The sequence below is a fragment of the Rhinolophus hipposideros genome (assembly GCF_964194185.1).
Source record: "Rhinolophus hipposideros genome assembly, chromosome: 6".
In the NCBI taxonomy this organism is placed as follows: Eukaryota; Metazoa; Chordata; class Mammalia; order Chiroptera; family Rhinolophidae; genus Rhinolophus; species Rhinolophus hipposideros.
The window spans coordinates 15,413,742-15,426,805 of record NC_138052.1 but is presented as its reverse complement, the minus strand read 5'-3'; the positions used below and the strand labels follow the sequence as shown (position 1 = coordinate 15,426,805).

Here is a 13,064-nt window from a genome sequence, read left to right as displayed (position 1 = left end):
GGAGCTCAACTGGTAGCCATGCTGTCAGGAATTCTGGGTCCCTTATGAAATTCAAACATCGATTATCCAAGATGAGGAAAAGATGGGAGAATTTCCCAGTAGGGAGAACTAGCCCTTTCTTCTTCTTTGCAAGGAATCACTCTCTAATCAGTCTCTCTCTCACTCTCACTCTCACTCTCTTGCTCTCTTTCGCTCTCTCCCCATTACACTGGCCCATGGGTAGGTTCAGATCATTCCTTTGCTCCTTCCTGCTCAGCACAGCCCAGGTTAGACTGTGAGATGACACAGCATGCTACCATGAAATCCACATAACAGGTAGTCTCCTCTCATAGCTTCTCCCAGGGGCTTTCTACCCAAAGCACAGGTCCTGGACCAGCAATATTGAAGCACGTGGTCACTTGTTAAAAATACTGCATCTCCGGTCCCACCTCAGAATTACTGAATCATAATTTGCACTGAACAAGATCCTGGATAGTTCATGTGCACATTAAAGTGTTAAAAGCCTGGCTTAGAGGACACCTCTCTGCTTAAACACCCCACACCCCTCCTTTCTCCATGACATTGGCAGGCCTTTCACCTCCCTGAAGTAGCTTCCATCACATCTGGGCATTTCAAGTTCAAGATGAAGACAGGCATCAGTTACTTCCTTCTCCAGCTCATCTTTTGAGTTTTAATTGCCTATCATCTTAATCCAGCATCTATACCATAGCTACACACATGGGCAATGACTGGGCAAGGATGTTTCTTGTTAAAGGAGGCCTGGGAATGGATTTAAGTTGTAAAAATGGGTATAATTTTGATAGGTGTAGTAGGAAGGGAGAGGTAGGAAAGACAGAGGGAAATCGTACATAAGCTTCAGTACCTTGGGAAAAGGTAGAGTATAAATTATGACCGAGAGCCGCACCGAATATGAAAAGGGCCATTGGAGAAATTAAACCTGGATGGCCTCGCAGGGCAGAAACACGGTCTCTTTCTGGATATTAGACATATCTGTCAGAGCAGAGGTAGTCCTAAATAACACCACCACCCTGCTTACTCCAACAACAAAATATGAGAACAGGATGGAGAAAACCACACACGTGTAGAAGTGGAGCATGCTGTGATATGTGTGAGAGTTCATTCCGGGCATGTTCCAGGTGTTTGCAGTGGCTGAAGCCTGACTATTCGGTGCTCCTGTGCAATGGAACCACTGAGGGGAGGCATCTGTTGACATACAAATATGAACTCCCCTTAACTGTTACACACGGCAATAAACAAGGTTATAAATCAATAGCTATCACTGAAAACTGGATTTTAAGACAAGTGTGTCCTTTCAATGATATTTAGAGCCAAATTTCAGGGGGGGAAAGAGAGTAGTAAAATTTCTTGGCCTTTTTAAATCACTTAAAGAGATCGCTGTGCGGCAAAAAATGAAGTATCGATAGCAAGGCAGATGTCTAACATTGAAAATCTCACATCATTAAGCATTGTGGATATTGATTAGAAAACAAATTAAACCTGCCCTCAGTACTTATGCAGGGGTTTCATACTTACAGGTACTCTCTGAACAGCATTACCTTTCTTCCCCAAGCCGGTGGTTAGTCACCACCACTTGGGATTGCATTTGGAGAACACTGATAAGTACTCAGGTACTAAAGGCACCCATAAAGTGTCAATAAATTGCATAAGTAAGAGGCTTTGCCATTTTGCAAGTGACACAAAGACAGATGGTTCCCCATCAAAGAGTTTCTGAGACAAAGCTTTATATAGATAGGAGACTGGAATTAGACGGTAATGGAGAGATTCCATTCCCGTGGTCGGGACGCTAAATTAATTTAGCCTGTCCAGTTCGTGGAGCCTCATCTGTTACATTAGAAGCCTGTAAAGTGGCTGTCAAGATGTTTACAACTTTGTTGCCCATGCCTTATGCATACCTCCTAGAATTTGAACCACCTGAATCATCTGCATGGGATCCAGACCTATTTGAGATGAGAGTCTTTACCATTTGGACAGCCAACAGATAGGAAAAGTCCCATCGTCCTTTACAACAGAGCCTCATTCCTCCTGAATTTGGTGTTCCAGTGCACATGGCTGCCTAGAAGGTGGTGCAGCAATGCTCCAGATGTTTGATTCCTGACTTAGAATGATGCATCAGAGCCATAAGGAACCGTAGGAGTAATCTGGTAGAACTGCCCCACTCTGTACATGAACACGTGAAGGTCCATGGAAGTTAAGTGTTTTACTTGCTCAAGATGCCATATCTAGTGGGTGTTTATCCAGGTCGCTAGACTCCCGGTCTAGTGCTCATTATCTTGAACTCTAGCCAAAGATGCTAATGTGTCTTCTTCCTTTTGTAGCATTAGAGTCCTGTTTTGATATTTGTCTGATTCTTCCACCAGTATGACTGGTGAAATGGGAAACTACCATGTGATACTTCTGCCTAAATGATGCTGGTAGCTCTCAATAATTAAGCACCTACTTAGTCCCGATTCTGTGCTATGTGCTTCTCATTTAGAACCTCATTTGGTCCTTGCAGTAACCCTGAAAGGTAGGCAGTATTATCATTATTCACTTTTCAAAATAAAAATATAGCTCTAAAAGATTAATTTCCCCTGGCATGTTAGTAAGAGGCAGAGCCAAGATTTGAGCCCCTGATCTATCTGACTCCAAAGCCTGTGCTTCTACGCACTGTGCTATATTCCTTTCTACCTCATTATGAATTTGAGTTGGTATTTACTCTCCTCTAAGCAAAGCCTGAGCTGAGAGCTTTCCTACTTTTTCAGGAATGCCAGCTGAATGCAAAATCAGGAACCCCGGCTTTGAAATGCCCTGGCTTGGGGGTTGTCGTCCCTGGTCATCTCTGCCCTCGCAATAGCTGCAGCAGCAGTGAACTGTCTCTTTCGAGCACCTGCAGTGAGTACTCCAGCGGCTCCTCCTACACATGGCATGATGGGAAGAACCTCAGGAAAAGGGTAAGGCCTCCTTTCAAGGTGCTTCAGCATCAGAGTGAACCAGAAAAGAATTGTCTCCTGGTAGGTAGGTAGGCGGAAGGTGGGAGGGAAAACCAAGAAGGAAACGACCATTTGCTGAGTACCTGTTCATTTACTCCTCTCCAAAACCACATAGGCAGATATTACTCTCCCTATTGCGTAGAAGAGGAGACTGGCTCAAAAAGGTTAAGTTGCTTGCCAAGAGCCATACAGCACATGAGGAGTAGAATAACGGCTTGACCCCAGACGGTTTGGACATCGTGGGAGGGAGTTGGGAGAGGAAGACATTTCCATTCTGTGCTTTGGGGGAGCCTCCCAAGTTGGCAGATTTCTATCATTCTGGAACCTCAAGCTTTGGCCTAATGGAAATGACCACACTTTAGGCCAACTCAGACATCTCCCATTAGTTTTATGCTCATTTTCTCTCTGTAATGCTCCAAGAGCCTTGCTACTGTCCACGCAGATGAGAGTCAGCAAGACCACTGACCAAGCCATCCCAGACTGGGGCATCCCATGAGAATATAAAGAGAATGTTTTGTTTTGTTTTTCCAGACAATAGGGAAACTGATGGATGATCTCAGGAATGGCCAAGAGTTTGGGAAGTATCATTCACTTTGTAGGAATTTACTGCTCAAAAACAGCATATGTTGTATTAACCTCTTCTCAATGCTGTAGCCTCATACAACACTAATTGACTGGAAATTAGAGGATAGCTTCGTAGAGAGAGATACCATGGCAGATGGCAGGCACAATGGCTCAGTGAAGGTGGACATGTCCTATTTAGATTCGAGCAATTCCTTTACCAGGCTTTTAAATAACTCCTTGTGGAGACAGAGCCCCAGAGAGCAGTTTCCAGGCTCTCGGCCTCACGTGGAAAGGTGCTAGCTTGGGTAGTAGATGGCCGTCGTCTGTGGCTAGTTGGCCGTCAGCTGTAGCCGGTTAGCCAATTGGCCACTAATATAACTGCCGCGGCTACGCTAGCAGAAAATGGGGCCTAGCAGGAAGATGGTGGCTGAGCTGGCAAGCGGTGGAGTCTGGATTGTGGATTGCAGAGAGGCGGATTGTAGCTAGCAAATGGGTAGTTGGTCAGTTAGCAGAAAAGCGGACAGCAGGTCGCACATCGTGTGAATCCAGCCTCCAGTGAGACTATAGTGGTATGACTCCCCTGCCTATGGCTCCGTGGGTTTTCCTTTTTGGCCTCACCATATCTTGCGTTCTTATGTGGGGAGCTGGACCAGAGGCCCCACAGGCCGCCCCGCATGACACATGGCGCAGCGAGTAGGGTCCCCTGCATGACACTCCTATTGTTAGAATGACTCCCATCTGCAAAGTGGGCTCACACACCTGAAGGTTTCTGCATGCTTTGAACAAACATCATTTCACAGTGGTGTATGCCAAGCATTTGAAATACCGTAGCTGTTTTTGCAGTTTCCTAATGTTGAAGAAAAGCAAAGACTACATGAGAACAGAAACCCCAAATCAGACTAGTTGGAGGTCATGCTTCTGTCATTCTTATAAATTTGGTTTACAATTTTGGACGCATAGAAACCACGACAATTCTATAAATGCCAGAAGATATTGGTGACGGGCTAGCTTTGTCACACTCTGAACAAAAACTCAGAAAAAGATTTCAAATTTGAATTTGGAGCTTCTTTCCTTGGACTCAGGCTTCCAATGCAAAGTGAGGAGCCTGGTGCATTATCAAAATTGTACATTCTAAGGTCATGTTCAGAATTTTGAAGAGTGACTACTAGGGGCCTTGCAGTTAATAGATTTGGAAGATGGTCAGGGATGTTCCCTCTGTTTGACTGTGAATGTCACTGGCCCCCAGAGACTCTCGCTCTGCTATTTTCACTCTCACAACTCTTCCTTTCTCTCCCAGAGCCTTTCCTTCCTCCCTTCCTTACTTCTTTCCTTCCTCTCTTCCTTGCTTCCTTGCTTCCTTCCTTTCTCTTTCTCTTTCTCTCTTTCTCTCTCTCACTCGCTCGCTCAAATTCTTCCAATTAGAACAATTCTTGATTTTCTAGGGAGACCTCTTCCCAGAAAAAGGGTCAATAAGGTTCTTAAGACACTTCATACACAGTCAGGTGGCCATCATCTGAAGATTCAATAGGGTCCCAGGTCAGAATGTCATGGAGTACTAGCACACCCATCATATCTCATAGAGTCAAGTCCCAGGTCTCAGGGACCAGGCAAACTAGACCCAGTCCTGTAAAGACATTTTAAATTTATATTATTTAAGGAATTTCTATACTTCTTACTACATACCAGATACTCATTTAGTATCAACTTACATAATAAATTTATATAAGATTAATTTGAATGTGCATACAATACTAACTTACATATTAATAAATATATGGCCAGTGGCTATTTGTTTTGTGGTTCACAAGTATTTTTTTTAGTACTATTTTCTTTAGGAACAGAAAAGCCCACATGCATTAGCTTGCCCTACAGGGAGCATCTTGCCCTCATTAATGAGTAATTAGTGTGTGCCACACAGCTTTGTTAGCACTTCATAAGAATTAGCTCATTTAATGTTCAGGATAGCTTATTAAGTAGGTTCTCCTTTTCCCCCCATATTACAAATGAGGAACTGAGATGCTGAGAAATTAAGGAACTAGTCCAAGATCTCATAACCATTAAGTGGAAGAACTAAGCAGTTAATTCCAGAACCTCCACTCTTAACCATTTGGCTATACTGGCCTGGTTGAATCAGCCTAAAACTTGGAGGAGTTGTTTTAATTGTTGGGATGGATTTGTTCCCATTAAAACCAAGAATGTCCTTTAAAAGAATGTGTGGAACTCTTGTCCAGTCAAGAGCTAGAAAAGGACTATGGACGTTAGACCCAGGGCCCACCTTAGCAGCATCTTTCAGCCAACTGCTCCCCAGAGCAACTCTCTTCCAGCTTTTCCAGCCAAGATTGAAGTTGCCTGTGGGAAATGCCGGCTTCGCCCCACTGTCTACCCCACCAGGGGATTCATGCCTTTTTTGTTTTCTTTCAAGTTTCAAGATTGTTCAAAACTTTTCTTAGGTTATTAAATCCCATAACCTCCTGTGGAAAACTGATTGAGGAATGTGGCTAATCTCACCAGGTGGAGAGTCTGGGTCCTGGGATGAATTAAACCACAGCGTGGGCAGGCTCTAAAGAGGCTGAAAGGCGGTGGGTGGGCAGAGGCCGAGAACATCTTCTATGGGATGAACAAATTGGCCTTTTCCAAGCTCTTGCAGGGTACTTTTGCCTGGCTTCTCTTCTTTATTGCGAACGTGACTATCAAGTTCATGGAAATTCTTAGAAACCCAAGCTGTGGCAGCCCAGTCACTGGTTGGTTTATAATACCCAGACTCACTAAAGGGATTTCTTCTGATTTCTGAAGGAGTTTTTAATAGTACAGAGGAAGAGAGGGGAAAGGGGGAAGGAAGCATCACCCAATAGCATCTAACCATAGCAACGTATGACCCTGAAGAATTTTCTAAAGAAATACGTAATTTGAAAAAGAAAAGATAAATAAAACAAATAAATAATATGTATTGTTGATCACAAGAATTTTTATGAAAATATCTTAGAGGTAAGCAAATGTTCACAGCTTACTAAAAAGCTGAGATTCCATTGTAAGTTTCTGACACATTTCCAGCTTCTGCATTTGAGCACACAGTTAGTGTTCAGAGTTATGGGCAGGGGGGCAGATGGTGTGGAGATGCGAATGGGAACTGTACTCTTAATCAAGATAGGTACAGAGTGTACATCTGAAACCACCAGATGCATTCATTGAGATTCTTCACCATTAATATATAGCCTTTAAAAGAAAAAGGTAAAAAAAAAAAACATTTAGCCAGTGCCCATGTCCCACCCATTTTTCCTAATGCTGGTTTGTGATTAAGCTGTAAGTTCCATTCAAGAGAAGTGTGGAGATGACTTCTGATCTCTGTTATGACATTGACTAATATAGAGGGGAGAACAGAGGCGAAGCTTGACCCCAGTAGTTTAGCACTGAGATTAGAGTTCAGGCCCTCGAGCCAGACTGCCTGGGTTCAAATCCCCACATCATCACTTTGGAACTGAGTCGTAGACAGAGCCCAGAAAACCAGAGTTCAAATCTATGTTTCAGTTCTTCCTTAGCTGGGTGGTCTCCAACAGACTGACCTTGCTGAATCTGTTTCCTCCCTAGTAAATAGGATGATAATGGCTCCTTCATGATGTTATTCTGAAAATTAAATCAAAGCGCTGTGTAAGTGGCTGGTACACAGCAAATGTTCAGTCAGTGTTATAATAGTTCCCTCCTCTGCCCTTCCATTTCTTGGTATCAATGCTATGAAAAATATGAATGTCTATGTAGAATGCAATGTTTGTTCTATGTCGTTTCTTTGTCACTTCTCCCAAACTAACCCCAGTATTGGGATAAGTAAGAAGGGCAAGAAATTCACCTTCGTCAGTTCGTAGGTGATCATTACTATGGGTTCTAACAACAAATGCCACTGATGTATGTATGAATGTATTTCACAGATGTCCTCTGCCTATCAAATAAAATCATGAATTCACATGATATTCTAACTATCAGTTGTTAGAATGGAAGGACTCATAAAAATAGGGACCAACTTACTTTTCCATTTACCCTCTCTACCTCTCACATATACTGTACAGGGAGGCCATACTGTCTCTGGTTATTCCCTAAGTGTACCTTAAACACACCTGCTCAAGTTAGATCTTTGCCATCCCATTTCTTCTAGCTGGACATCATTCTCCACATTTTTAAACTAAGGCAAGCCTACCTACATTTTAAGGACTACATAGGTTTAAAAAAACAACACATTTCCTTTTATGGCTTTTCCAAATAGTCACGTGTTCTCCCTCCTCTGAATTTCTGGAGTACCTACGACATTTGCACTTCTCACTTGTACCCTTGATGTTCAGTTATCTGTGCCCAAGTCTTCTCAGTTGGGGTGCATGCTCCTTGAGGGCAGGTGCTTATTTTCTATTCCTTCAGATGATATGCTGCTCAGCTCAGAACCTGGCAAAGTAGAGATTTGCTACATACTTAATGAATTAATTTACATTCATTAATTAATGCATGCCTTTATTGTGAATATCAACCACTAGAACAAACAAAGTTCAGTGGTGGACTTTCCCTTTTATACATTTGTGATCCACGTAATTCAGTCATTTGTGATATCTACTTTTCTTTCCTAGCAATCATCACAAAACTGGGATAAAAGGCTAAGTATTGATTCTTCGCTCCCAAGTGGCTTCGCTAGTCCCAAAGATGAACTACCTCCAACTCGTGTCAAGGAAAGCCACATTTTGGAAGGACTAAGAAAGCTACAGAAGCGAAAAGTGTTACTTGAACCCCCGTCAGGGATAACCAAATGGGGTTATAAAGATTGCATGAACTCAAATGAAGGAATATATTCTCCCGGAATTAAGAGTAGCAGCCTCAAGGAGTATCCACCCTGCAAACCAACTGACATGGGGAGCCCCTGCAAGGAGCCCCACAAGGCATTTGTTTATGACACAGATTCCCACGATGATGGCGATGAGGACTCTTCCTCCTTAGCACTGATTCAAGCAGCTCCAAAGCAGGCGTGCCGGCTGCATGCTTGTAAATTAACCCACAGTGTTTCTGACAGTCTGTTTGGCTGGGAGCTGAACGGAAAACACTTTTCAGAAGGCACATCCTCAGTTTACCCCCGGGAAAAACCTAGAAAGCTGAACAGTTGTGCCAGCAACTGTCCCTTGGAGAAGAAAATGTGCCCGAGTGTGCAGGCACCTCAGATACTGAGAGAGAGGGGTCCAAGCAGTCAGGGCCACATGGCTCTCAATCTCCAGCTTTCAGACACCGATGACAATGAAACCCTCGATGAGTTGCATATAGACAGCAGTGATGAGAAAAGCCCTTCGGACTTGTCATTGACTGCTGACACTGACAAGTCCGTGGAGAATCTGGACATCCTCTCGGAACTTGGGAAGTCTCAACCTGAGTGTCCTGATGAGGAGGAAACACAAGTGCCCATCCACCTAGAGAGCAGGCCAAAGACATTTAGTTTCATTAAGCAGCAAAGGGTTGTCAAAAGGACTTCTTCAGAAGAATGTATTACTGTAATATTCGATGCGGAAGATGGCGAGCCCATTGAATTCAGTTCTCACCAGACAGGCATTGTCACTGTTACCAGAAATGAAATTTCCATCAACCAGGCCCCGACTGGGCCCAAGGCAGAACACACTGAACATTTACCTCAGGGAATTGCTCATTTACAGCCAGGAGCTGCTGCAAGAGACTATACTTTCTTAAAGAGATCTGAAGAGGAGACTGAGAAAAACATTCCAAAAGATGGTGTCAATAACGTCACCAAGTCACCCACTGAATCTTTCAACCCCAGGACAGTAACGCAAAATATGCAGCGCCAAAAACAGGCCAAACCGACCCATAATACGTCATGCCAGAGTAATTCTAGGTCTGTGGTATCCATGGGTATCTATCAGAAACAAAGTCTGACAAAAATCCTTGCCAGGGGCAAGTCTTCACCCCAGAAATCAAAAATAATGGAGCCTGAAGCCTCCACAAGAGGTCCCATAGCTGCTCCAGTGACTCTTGAAAAATCACCAGCCTTACCTCCTGGGAAAATCTCACGGTTCAGGAAGACTGAAGGCCCAGCTCACCTCTTTGATGTACAGCAAGATTCACACATTCCAAAACTCCCCACCCAACTTCCTCACACCTCCAAAATGTCCAGCAGAAGGGATTGGGTCCAGTGCTCCAAGAGTCAGATTCCAACATCGCAGTTGCAGTCAAGGCCCCTCACTGAGCCTAGTGATGATGGGGAACCCCTCGTGAAGGATAAACACTGTGACTCTGGGGCAGAGGCAGAGGTGAAATCACCTTCGCCACCACCCCCTCCAGGCAGGTCAGTCTCCCTACTCATCAGACCCAGTTATGACTATTTGCCACCATCTTCATCTGCCAAGCCCGAAACCAGGGTCCCCAATGAAACAGCAAGGACTACATTCAAATCCCCCCCTCTGAAAGGATCCTCTGTTCCTATTATTTCTTCTAATAAGACCATGACAGAAGTGCAGAGAAAGAAACCTTCTGTGGCCTTCAAAAAGCCCATCTTCACTCACCCTCTGCCCTCCACAGAAACAGTGCTTCAAACCAGATGCTCTGCTCATTCCCCCTCCAGCTCATTTGTTGTGATGGTCCCAGGGCCCCCAAAGGTCTCTCCAAAGAAAGGTGTCCCCAAAACCCCATATCACCAAACACTGGGAGCCACACAAACAGACACAGGGCTATGGACTCCCAAGAATTGTCCTTCAACCCATGAGCCACTGGAAATATCATCCTCAAAAAGTGTATCTCCAGGAAGAAAAGGACAACTGAGTGATGGTATCTCCACATCACCCAAGCCTTCTTCCTTAGGGATAAATGTCTCATCATCTTCTCAGGTTAACAGCCCCTCATCATCTCCATCTTCCAAAAGCCATAATGCCCCACATGGTTGTCAAAACGCCCATGAGAGAGGTTTGAAAACTCGCCTCCCAGTTGGGCTCAAAGTTCTCATGAAATCTCCCCAATTGCTCAGGAAAAGTTCCACGGTGCCAGGGAAACATGAAAAAGACAGTCTCAATGAAGCCTCTAAAAGTTCTGTGGCCACGAGCAAGTCTAAGCCAGAACACTCTGGGAATCCAACAAGCCTTGAGACCACAGCGGGTGAAAGACATGTGACTCCGCTGGGCTTACAAGCACACGACAGTTTGGCTGAAGGGCTTCCACTAGAAGCAGCAATGCCGGAGTCACTGGAAAATCACATCCCTGGGGCGGATGGAAAAGATGGGATAGAAAACAGGTCTGTGAAAAGATCCCTTTCCTCTAACAAGCCACACCTAAAACCAGCTCTAGGCATGAATGGAGCCAAGGCCCGAAGCCAGAGTTTCAGCACTCACCCAGGAGACAAGCCCTCCACACCCCCCATGGAAGGGCCAGGCAAAGTTCGAACTCAGATTATAACCAATACTGCTGAGAGAGGCAATTCCCTCACCCGGCAGAGCTCCTCCACGGAAGGCTCTCCCAACAAGATCCCTTCTGCCCCCATGTCTGACAGTCTCCCCAATGCTGGGAGACCCCTGGGGCATGCATCCTCCAGGCAGGGCTCTCTGGGGAGCACAGGCAGTTCCAGCAGCCAGCATGGAAGCCCAAGCAAGCTGCCTTTGAGGATCCCTCCAAAATCTGAAGGGCTACTCTCCCCACCTGGACCAGAAGACCAGCAGGCCTATGCCCATGGAGAATGCCCCAGTGTAGCTGCACCTGAGGAAGCCGGCAGCGACCACTGCAGGTACCCACCCACCCCAGCTGACTGCCCACGAGCCCTGCAGAGCCCAGGGAGGTCACAGCGTCCAAACAGTTTTGAAACAAGCAGGACCCCCAAGCTAGAAATTTCTGGAAGGTATCCAGATACTTCTATAACCAGGACTAATGCTGTGAGCCCAGAAGCCCCCCTCTCACCCAGCATCGAAGAAAAGGTCATGTTGTGCATTCAGGAAAATGTGGAAAAGGGCCAAGCTCAAACAAAGTCCACATCTGTAGAAGCCAAGCCAAGGCCTGGGCCCTCCTTTGCCAGCTGGTTTGGTTTTCGGAGGAGTAGACTTCCCGCTCTCAGTAGTCGGAAAACAGAAGTCTCCAAAACCAAAGTGGAGAAGAAAGATGCAAAAGGCTTGGGATTTGGAAACAAGCAGCTAAAATCAGAGAGAAAAAAAGAGAAAAAGAAGCCTGAGCTACCGTGTGAGATAGAAAATGAGTTCAACAGGGACACTGAGCTGGCCGATCATCCAGACAGTGGATTACAAAGCAAAAATAATGTGAAAACAACACAAGACATTTATGACCAAATGAAGTTTGAACCGAGAAATAGACCCAGCTCTGTAACATGCGCAACAAAGGATACCTTTATGACAGAACTTTTGACCAGGTAACGCATGGGCAAAGAGGGTGGCGATGTCTAGAGGTCGCCCCACACCCACAAGGACAGTTGTTTGCTTCCTGAACATTAAACACCAGGCAAGCATGGTTTTCAGACAACAGAAATGCATAGTAGCAGTCTTTTATACATTAGCCAGAATTTACACAATGAAATAAAAGTAAGCAATAAAATGATAATTTAGTCCATGTAACTTTGCTAACCAAACCAGTGGTCTTTGAAATTAGAGAATGGTTAAATTTTATCAAGGTTAAAAGAAAATCAGCCTACACTAGGAACCATGCAAGTATCTACAAGGCATGAAATGGAAGAAAAATTAACATACCTTTTTAAAGTATGCCGATCTCATTGACTGTACCAAGCAAATATATACTTATCGTGTTTCCCCCAAAATAAGACCGAACCAGAAAATAAGCCCTAGCATGATTTTTCAGGAAGACATCCCCTGAACATAAGCCCTCATGCGTCTTTTGGAGCAAACCTAACATAAGACCCAGTCTTATTTTGGGGGAAACACGGTAAAATCTTTCCAGAGGAAATGACGTTACCCGCTGATCTTAAGCCAGAAATGTATTTAGCAATCACTTTTCGGTGGTTTTTCTCCTGCCCCATCTCACAAGCAGTCATAAAAATAAAAAGTATTATATTATCAAATCTAAATTGACACACTACTGGAATATCAGATAAAGATTTGATCAATGCCAGTAAGAAACACTTACCACTCACAGGGTTAAAGACAAAGAGATACATGGAGGTTACTTTAAACATTAAAGGATTGGGAAGAGTAGAGTGATTGAAGAAGAGCAATGTAATTTATCAGAGGAATCACTTTCTACCTGCAGAGTTGATAAGAGAACAGCTCAACAGACAGAAAGTGGATCAAATAATGTTTCCTGCAGGAGTGTGTTAAAGGGCAGCTCCCAGGGCTCCTGTCTCACTGGCAGCTCCATCAGCGCTCAAGGAAACCACAAGAAAAACATCAAACCCAAAGCTGATGTGGAAATACCAAAAGGTTTCCTGGTAAGTGCTCCATGATCCTGGTTATAAACTGTTAGGTTCTGTGATGGGCTGGTTTGGGCTCTTTCTACCCTTTGCTGATGGAAATATATGGCAAGAGACTACAGGGA

At 44.5% G+C, this 13,064-nt stretch overlaps 1 protein-coding gene across 2 annotated transcripts in view; it reads left to right on the top strand.

The window, feature by feature from the left end:
• The window catches only part of NCKAP5 (NCK associated protein 5), an 834,652-nt gene that overhangs the window by 710,164 nt on the left and 111,424 nt on the right, over positions 1-13,064 (top strand). Inside the window, exons 12-14 of one of the 2 annotated variants that reach the window (XM_081050688.1) lie at positions 2,763-2,951; positions 8,159-11,928; positions 12,780-12,957. In XM_081050688.1, coding sequence (XP_080906814.1) covers positions 2,763-2,951; positions 8,159-11,928; positions 12,780-12,957 — 4,137 coding nt within the window. The remainder of the gene's footprint in view (positions 1-2,762; positions 2,952-8,158; positions 11,929-12,779; positions 12,958-13,064) is intronic. The other variant, XM_081050689.1, reaches the window with a different exon arrangement.